The sequence below is a fragment of the Mauremys mutica genome, chromosome 24, assembly GCF_020497125.1.
Source record: "Mauremys mutica isolate MM-2020 ecotype Southern chromosome 24, ASM2049712v1, whole genome shotgun sequence".
Lineage (NCBI taxonomy): Eukaryota > Metazoa > Chordata > Testudines > Geoemydidae > Mauremys > Mauremys mutica.
This window is the reverse complement of record NC_059095.1, coordinates 16,589,270-16,598,361: the sequence shown is the minus strand read 5'-3', so window position 1 is coordinate 16,598,361 and position 9,092 is coordinate 16,589,270. Positions and strand designations below refer to the sequence as shown.

At 48.7% G+C, this 9,092-nt stretch overlaps 1 protein-coding gene across 1 annotated transcript; it reads left to right on the top strand.

The window, feature by feature from the left end:
- Positions 1-702: 702 nt before the first annotated feature.
- Positions 703-8,800, top strand: VMAC (vimentin type intermediate filament associated coiled-coil protein). Its single transcript, XM_044999079.1, has 2 exons — positions 703-934; positions 4,844-8,800. Exons 1-2 carry the CDS (start codon positions 744-746, stop codon positions 5,199-5,201), a joined length of 549 nt encoding a protein of 182 aa, XP_044855014.1. The 5' UTR covers positions 703-743; the 3' UTR covers positions 5,202-8,800.
- The last annotated feature ends 292 nt before the right edge of the window (positions 8,801-9,092 follow it).

Sequence of the window (9,092 nt, the reverse complement as noted above, 5' to 3'; positions counted from 1 at the left end):
CCAGGCAGCATCACTGATGGGACTTTTAACGGCCCGGTTGGTGGTGCTGACCAGAGCTGCCATGACCCCAGTGCCTTATATTCTGCAATCAGGGCTGGCTCCAGACCCCAGTACGCCAAGTGGACGGTTCGCTGGTCCCGCGGCTCGGGTGGACCTCCCGCAGGCACGACTGCGGATGCTCCACCGGAGCCGTGGGACCAGCGCACCCTCCGCAGCTGCGGGAGGTCCACTGGAGCCGCGGGACTAGTGGACCCTCCGCAGTCATGCCTGCGGGAGGTCCGCTGGTCCCGCGGCTCCGGTGCACCTCCCGCTGGCATGACTGCTTGGGGTGGCCAAATTTGTAGAGCCGCCCCTGTCTGCGATCCAGTACTGGGTCACGACCTGCAGTTTGAAAACCACTGCCCTCTTCCTGGGGTGCCCCAGCCCCCAAAGCACCCCTTTTCCCAGGGTGCCAGCCACCTCCCTCAAAGCACCCCCTGCTCCCCAAAGGGACTCTCTGCTGGGAGGGGGCACCCCTCGCCCGTGGCCCTGTTGTTCTGCCCCAAAGGGCTCCCGTGTCAGGGAGGAGCATCCCCCTACCCCCAAAGGACCCCTCTGCCCAAAGCCCGGGTCCCCCCGGTCATTGATGCAGGCCAGGGACGGAGCGGGCTGGCGGGGGCGGGGCTTTCCACGCCCCGCCCCCGCTCCTTGGCCGGCGGGGCGGGAGCCCGCAGCTGCGGAGGGACTGGCCGGGCCCGGCCGATATGGCGGCGCCGCCGGCCGTGCAGATCCGCGAGGCCAACGCGCACCTGGCGGCGCTGCACGGGCGCGTGGCGGAGCTGGAGCGGCGGCTGGGCGCGGCCGAGCGCACGGTGCGCGGCCAGGCGGAGAGTCTCATCCGCAAGGACGGCGAGCTGCGCGCGGCGCTGCGGGAGCTGGGGGCTGCCAAGGACAGGTAGCGCCGGGGGAAGCGGCTCCGCGCGGCCCGGCCCGGCCCCGGCTCGCGTGGCTGCCGCTCGGCCCCGCCCCTGGGTGCGGAGCGTCTAGGCCGGGGTAAGGCCGAGCCGTCCTGGGCCGACAGACCGACGTCCCGCTGCGGGCCCGGGCCCGGGCCTGGGGCCTCGGCTGGGCCGGTCAGTGGGGCGGGGCGGGGCGGCCCCGCTGTGAGCCCGGCCCGGAGTTCGGAAGGGCGGCAGGGAAATGCCAACTGGCCCTAGCAGCCGCTGTGCAGCCTTCGCTCGCGCCGTTCCGGCTGCGCGCGGGGACACGCTCCTTCCGCGAGCCCCGCTTCCCTGCGGGAGCAGGAGGAGTTGAGCCGAGACAACACGTGCGGGCAAATGAGCATGGCCACGTGTAGACAAGCGCAGGGCGGGACCGGCGGTCAGGTGTGCTTGGCTGATGGAAAGGATGTCACTGGATTGCTCACTTCTAATCTTGACAAAAGCAGTCTTGCCTCTCCCTCATCAGAACATGACTATGACTGATGTAGTGTACGATAGCTGACAGAGCTCGTTAGGTTCAGGTTGTTTAACTTCTCATTAGAGGACTCTGTTTTCAGTTGTTTGTTACTTTGCCAAACTATAACCAGTCATGGTGAAGTTTTCCATACCAGGTCTCTGTCTCAGGCTGAATTTGTTTTGGAAAGTTTCATTTAAAACAGTCATGCCATTTCTGAGAACAGTATTAGGGAAAAATTATGCCCATGTTGTTTTGTAGTAAAGGTTGTTAAGTCAAGTTAGGAAATACCAAATCTAAGGTTGCTTGTGCAATTCTAATTCAGTCCCCTTGTATGCATGCATGATGGTGATTTCCTGAGCATGGCTCATCCTGCATGCTAAGACAAGGCTTCTGAGGAAAAAAGTATTTGATCATGTATTCCTTAATTCTGGTATTTCCTAACTATTCAATGCTTTACTTTGAAACTTTGGTGTTCTTTGAATGTGTGTTCTTAAAGTTTTTAAAAGCAAACTGAAACAATAGAAATACCTTCATGTGAACTATATTCACCATCAAATGTGTCACTAGCAGGGTCAGGACCTTTAGATCAAACTGCAGACTTCTACCGCCTGAGTTCACTGAACATCTGGTCACATTAGTAGGCTGGTATCCTGTATGTGGACCGATTAGAGGGGAAGAGGTGGCGGGTTTGTAGAAATTTTGGTGGTGCCCAGAACCCACCCCTGCCCAAACTCCACCCCCCACCTGCCCAAGGCTCTGGGAGGGAGTTTGGGTGGGGGAGGAGGTCTGGGGTGCAGGTGCTGGGAGGGAGTTTGGGGATGGTGAAGCACTAGGAGGGTGGTGAAGAACTGGAATGGGTTACCTAGGGAGGTGGTGGAATCTCCTTCCTTAGAGGTTTTTAAGGTCAGGCTTGACAAAGCCCTGGCTGGGATGATTTAGTTGGGTTTGGTCCTGCTTTGAGCAGGGGGTTGGACTAGATGACCTTTGGTATATCTCCAATTATATACAATAAAATCTCCGATCTCCTAGAACTGGAAGGGAGTCCAGCCCCCTGTCTTCACTAGCAGGACCAATTTTTGCCCCAGATCTCTAAGTGGCCCCCTCAAGGATTGAACTCACAACCCTGGGTTTAGCAGGCCAATCTCAAACCACTGAGCTGTCCCTCCCCCATCCCTTCCAACCCTGAGATTCTATGATTCTATGATGGGAGGGGTGCAGGGGTGGGGATGAGAGGTTTGGGGTGTGGGAGTGGGCTCAGGGCTATGGCAGAGGGGTGGGCTGTGGGGTGGGGATGAGGGTTCATGATGCAGGAGGGGGCTCAGGGCTGGGGCAGAGGGTTAGGGTGCGGTGGAATGAGGGCTCTGTCTGAACTGGGGATAAGGTGTTTGGGATGTGGGAGGGGCTCAGGGCTAGGGCATAGGGTGGGGGTGCAGGGGGGTGTGAGGGCTCTGTATGGGGCGGGAGATGAGGGGTTTGTGGTGTTGGAGGGGGCTCAGGGCTGGGGCAGAGGGTTGGGGTGTGGGGGGGATGAGGGCTCTGGCTGGGACTGGGGATAAGGTTTGGCATGCTGGAGGGGCTCGAGTGGAGGGTGTGAAAGCTCTGGCTGGGAGTGTGGGCTCGAGTGGGGCAGGGCTGGGGATGAGTTTGGGGTGCAGGCAGGCTGCTCCAGGACAGGGGCCAGAGAGGAGGACTCTCCCCAGCCCTTTCCCTGCCGGCAGCAGCGAGCTCTGGGGGAGGAGCCCCCCTTTCCCGCCCCCCCCCTAGCAGCACACTCACCCCCACCACTGTCACTGCATGTGGCCCCTCTCAGGTCCAGGAATCTCCCTCGCCTCCCCCGTGGTGGGTGCCGGGGGTGCTGCGTGCACCTCCTCCCCTGCTGTTGCCTCTGACTTTAGCCTCACTGGGGATGGGGATGGTGCTGCCTCCTTGCCCAGCATGGGGCAGGAGTGGTGACTGTGGGCGGTGTGTGTGGGGGGCTGGCTTGTGGAGAGTCCCGCTGGAAAAGGGAAGGGTCTGAGGGGGAAGGGCAGGCTCGGAGTCAGTCTGCCCTGGCAGTAGTGGATGGGGGGCACTAGGCTGCTACAGGGAGGCAGCATGGAGCTGCACGGAAGAGGCAGGGACGCTCTGCTCCCTCCGGGGCCTGGGGATGTGCACAGGACCAGCAAGGGGGGGTCAGGGGACACTCGGGAAGGCACGGGGGGAGGGCTGGGGGGGAGACCCGGCCCCAAACATTGGTGGAGCTGGGTCCCTGGGCTCTGAATATTGCTGGTGCCTGGGCACCACGTGGGTATGGAACTCGCCGCCCATGGAAGAGAGACCCATTTTACTAGTGGGATTGGTAATATCTGCTGGATCCCAGTATTCCAGCAGGGGAATATTGAGACTCTGGAATCCTGGGTTCAGTTCTAGGTTCCAGAGGAGAGTATATTCTAGTGATTACACACCCTTCTGTTCCCATCTTCTGTTCTCCTCCCAGTTTTACATGCACATCCACTTACTTCCCTGTTCCCTTCTGCTTCCAGCCTGTGTCCTTCCTCTGTTCCTCGGATACAATGGGGTGAGTAAGGCTGCTTCTGCCACCTCCTTGCTCCCTTGATGCTAGCAGTTGAAAGCAAAAGGAGCAAGTGTCTCCATATTGGTGCTACAAGAGAGGTGCAAGGATGGGAAAAGTTCTGCTCAGTCACAATACCATGACGGGACATGTGGAGTCCAGTCGGCATGTAGGAGCTGTATGGAGATGGCACATACTCAGTGCAGATAGTCTGTGGAGAATTTAGCTGCCAGCTTCTAACACACCTCTATTGAAAATGTGCAAACTACAGTTTTCACTGGCTTTTAACTTGCCCATATGTAGGCAAATTTTTACAGTTACAGCAAAACACGCCTCCCTGACATCAGTTGATCTCCCTTGCCAAATTTCATATTCCTGTTACAGGGCTTATCAAAGAAATGGTTGTAAGAAAATTTTAACATGGGCAAAACAATGTATTTTTCCGTAAACTCATTATCTAGAATGGCTGAACTGTTTTAGTTGGAACTTTCATAAAAATTCAGTCCAAGAGGCAGACACCCAGCATGGAAAATTTCAGCCAGAAAGGTTAACGTTTGACAAAACTATAAGAAACAAGGTCTTATAATGGAAAGTGTTAGTATCACTATTTGCACTGCCAGTGCTGTTAGAACTACATAAACGGCAGACCCAAAGAGAGGGACATGAGAGTGATTTAGGAAGCTTGAAATGATATGGGGATCATTTCTTCAACATTTTATATAACCTCTTTTTTTAAACTGAAAAACCCTTTAGGTCTTTATAGGATGAGGGCAAATAAGTGAGGAACAGTAGTTGTGTGCATGGCTACGTTTTAGTAGCCTTGTTTTGAGACTGTTTTTCTTGTTTTCTTCTAAGAGAAATTACTGCTCTGCAGCAGAAGCTGCTCTCATCTGAGGAGACAATTCAGAAGCTGTTGAATGTCATCCAGAAAAAAGATGACTTAATTGTACAGCTGAAGCACAGGAGTCATCTTCTGACTAAAATCTGCAGAAACCGACCCATCCTGGACAGTCTTCTTTCTTACATGGCAGAAGGGGAACAGTTAAGTACCTTTCCAGTGACCCAAAGTGATTCCAGTTCTCCAGTTCATGATGAGTTCCAGGAGTCAAACTGCATCACCAACCAGATATCAAAGAACAAAGACTTCTCTCTCAGTGAAGATGACCTGGAAGATCAGGAATTGGATACGAGCCAGGTTGGGACGACAGTGTGAACTGAGTGTGGAACGTGATGTTTATTACAAATACTCCAGTTCTGATTTTCAAACTTCCTTCTGTTTTTAATCTTGTCCTGAAAGAACTGGGTTCAGATGGGAGTCTGTCCCCCACCCCCGCAGTTCTTGCAAGTATAGAAAAGGCTACCTCCTTCATTGAGGACTCAGGAAAGTGGCTACTTGAGTGGATACTAACCCTTGTTGAAATGGAAACTTATGGGTTTTCCACTGTTCCTTTATCATGGGGATATTTTCATTCATCCTGTCCTTCAGTATTTACTTTCCTCTGTGACACAAAACACTTCATGTTAAGGAAACTTAAGTCAAATGCTGTATGCCTAGTAGATCTTCCAGCACTGGTGGCCAAATGTATCTCCATCGACTTTCAGCTTCTGTTGGCCTAAGTGCTGCTCCTCATCCAGGTCTGCTGCATATCAGAGCCATAGACAGTGACTGATTAGAGCAGGATCTTTTCTGGGAAGTTTGGCTGCATTGGTTTTAGTTCTATGTTGAATTCCTAACCTGATGTTTTGTTTTTGAGATTAGATTTGTTAGTTAAGATTAATCCAAATCTTTTCTTTTGCTCTGTGGAGTTAGCACAGAAAGACGGAAACTAGGGTATGGGTTTGAGGCAGATTCACAATGTAAATGGAGGGAATCCATTTTCTGAAATTCACCTTCTTTCCAGATTGTCTTGTCTGTTTTAAAATTAGTGGAGGAATTAATGGGAAAATATCACATTCATTAGTAAGAGGTGTAGCCACTACAGTTGGTGGTGGGATTTTAAGGAATATTATGCATAAAGTTAAGTTTCTGGGTAGAAGGGTTGGTTTCTGACTTGATCACTCTGACTTGCATTTAAAACTTGGTAGAAAAATTAATCTATTTTAAGCTTTTTAAAATTCTGCCTCTTACGGCTTTAAGATTGGCACCAGTCACTGCATGGAAACTTTGCTGCTGCACAAAGTGGCCAGCTGTAACCTCTCTGCCTTTGTCTGGAACATGTAGATTTTCTCTGTGGTCTAACCAGATTTCTTTTCCAAATTCATCTTGTTTAAACTCTCTGACTGACAGCAGCTCTATATGCAATTCCCTGTAGCTGGCTAAGTACTTTCTTATATCTATCATAAAGACCTGCTTTTATATGGGACGTTCATTGTTCAGAATTCTTCAGCGGGAAACAAAATGTGAGAATGGTTATTCGACTTCAAATAGGAGTAAAAGAAAATCTCTTAAAATTCCTTTTTGAGAAACTCTTATAAACATATGCAACATATTTATACCCCAGAGTGAATTTCCTGTATTTTTATCAATCTAAAATCCTTGACTATTTTTGGTTACTAAAGATTCCTTTGCATTTTTTGCAAAACAGGGTTTTGGCAATTATGTTCTTGCCAAATACTAACTCAGGTAAATACATTCTGCCTCCATATAATCTCTGCCATTTACAGTAAATAAATAATTCTTAACTTCTTCATCAGATGTGTGGGAACAGTGCTGGTGACAGGATGGATAGTTACATACAGTGAGAATGGTATTTTTGTAGTGGGTGGAGTGACCTCTCTTTGAAGAGTTTATAAAAGCACTTGGTGATTTGGGATTATAGGTGCTATGTAAACATAAGGGATTATTTATCTCTTTACAAGTCTAAAGTAAATGTGCAACTTCTTGTGAACATGTACATTATGCAGGTCTGGCCCAGTCTATGTGGTGTCCCTTCAATGTAAACAATCAATCTTCAGTGCAATAAGAATATCCCAGTGTATTTTTCATCTAAAATTAGATGTATAAAATTTTGCATCTGCCTATATAGAGTTAGGAATTCCTTTGTAGTTTGTCAGATTCAGATGCAGATATTTGCACTTAACAGAAAAAGAACATCTTGCTCTCTTACAAGGTGTCTCTCTTTCCCAGTGGAGAAGAAGGTGTCAGAAAGGACCCAACTGTGTGCAATGGCAAGAAAGACAACTGACTCAAATATGTGTCCAAAGCAATAATACTTCTCTTTGTTTAAGCTGCAAGTGCTCTTGTCATGACCCTGGTGCAAAGGATACAAGATATGGTGGGACAGTCAGCCTTTTGAAGCTTCAACCACTATCTCATTACACTCCTTGCCTCTTCTAGTTGTCAGAGTTTGGGATGCGTAACTCCCTCCACAGCAAAATGAGACTATAACCCTAATTAGCATATGTATGTTTACTTGTTACTATTGTACAATTAGGGTGCAAGAAAAAATGTAGGACCAAGGGAGCTCAAATTAATCTTCTTAAAACTGTAACAGTCAGGCAATTGGACAAAATGGATTTGAAGCACTGGAATGGGTTACCTAGGGAGGTGGTGGAATCTCTGTCCTTACAGGTTTTTAAGGTCAGGCTTGACAGAGCACTGGCTTGGGTGATCTAGTTGGGGATCGGTCCTGCTTTGAGCAGGGGGTTGGACTGGTTGGACTAGATGACCTCCTGAGGTGCCTTCCAACCCTGTTATTCTATGATTCTATTTGTGGCCTGTGAAACCCTAATGGGAAAGATAAAACTACATTTAGTTGTGTGCTGTGTCTGCCTTTATTGGCACTGATCTCATACACTGGTAAAGTTCTTAAGGCTCTGTCTTTGTGGCTAGTGTATTAAAGCTATCACTATACCAGAGGTAGGCAACCTATGGCACGCTGATTTTCAGTGGCACTCACACTGCTCCGGTCCTGGCCGCCAGTTTGGGGGGCTCTGCGTTTTAATTTAATTTTAAATGAAGCTGCTTAAACATTTTTAAAACCTTATTTGCTTTACATACAACAGTAGTTTAGTTATATATTACAGACTTATAGGAAGAGACCTTCTAAAAATGTTAATGTATTACTGGCACGTGGAACCTTAAATTAGAGTGAATAAATGAGGACTCGGCACACCACTTCTGAAAGGTTGCTGACCCCTGCACTATCATTTGGCCCTAATGAGACATAGTCATTTTCAAAACAACCTGACTACACAGGTGGATTTTGAGAGCAGATTTTTCAAAGTGCTCTAAACAGAAAGCTCTGCTCAACTATTGAATGTGATGGCTACAGAATAAGAAAGCTGAAGTTGCAAAAGTATTTAAACTATGCTGAAGTCATTCCATGGCCTTGAACCAAAATGTTCTTAAAAGCTCTATATCCATTCGTTCTCTACAGTGAAATTAATTCTGCAGGCAGCTCAATATCTGCAGATCTCTAAAGAAGGAGATAAATCCCAAGCAGATATACATACTTTAAATACTTTGAGAAAGAGGATGATATTGTACATTCCTTCAGCTCCTGTCCAATTCAGAGTTTTAAGGAAGGCAAAAGATTTAAAAACTTTCCAGGCCTCTTTCTAAACTTTAAGGATGTAAACTTGTGTCAACATTTCATCCATTTATCATCTGTTTGTTACAGTGGGTGAAGGGCTAAGCAATTAGTTAACTATTTTAAATAAAAACTCATTTAAAGTTTTTTTTTTTTCTTACTGATTATCATGGCAGTGTCATCCAGCTGCCTGCATTTATTGTTTTTTGTTGCATTTGCATCTGTCCTCACTTAAGTTTTTCTTGCCGGATACAAAATAAAGATATTTTGGCATATTCAAGTCACGTTGTTTCCATAGGTTTTCTTTGCCTTTTCAGTTTTAAGTGACTCAACTGGTCAGCAACACACAGGGACCACTTGTCCAGTGTTGTCACTAGACTATTTACTTTTGTATCATCTCATCTGATCGCCTTTCAAACTTGGCCCCTCTAGTTGGAAATGCCCTGTACCTATTGGGTTCCGGGAAGTGGGTGGACGGAAGCCCACCCACTGCTAAAGGATCCCCCCCTAAGCCTAAGGGGAGATTACCCTGCTCCTGCCCTGAAGGGCTTAAAACAGCCCTGTGCCTGGGA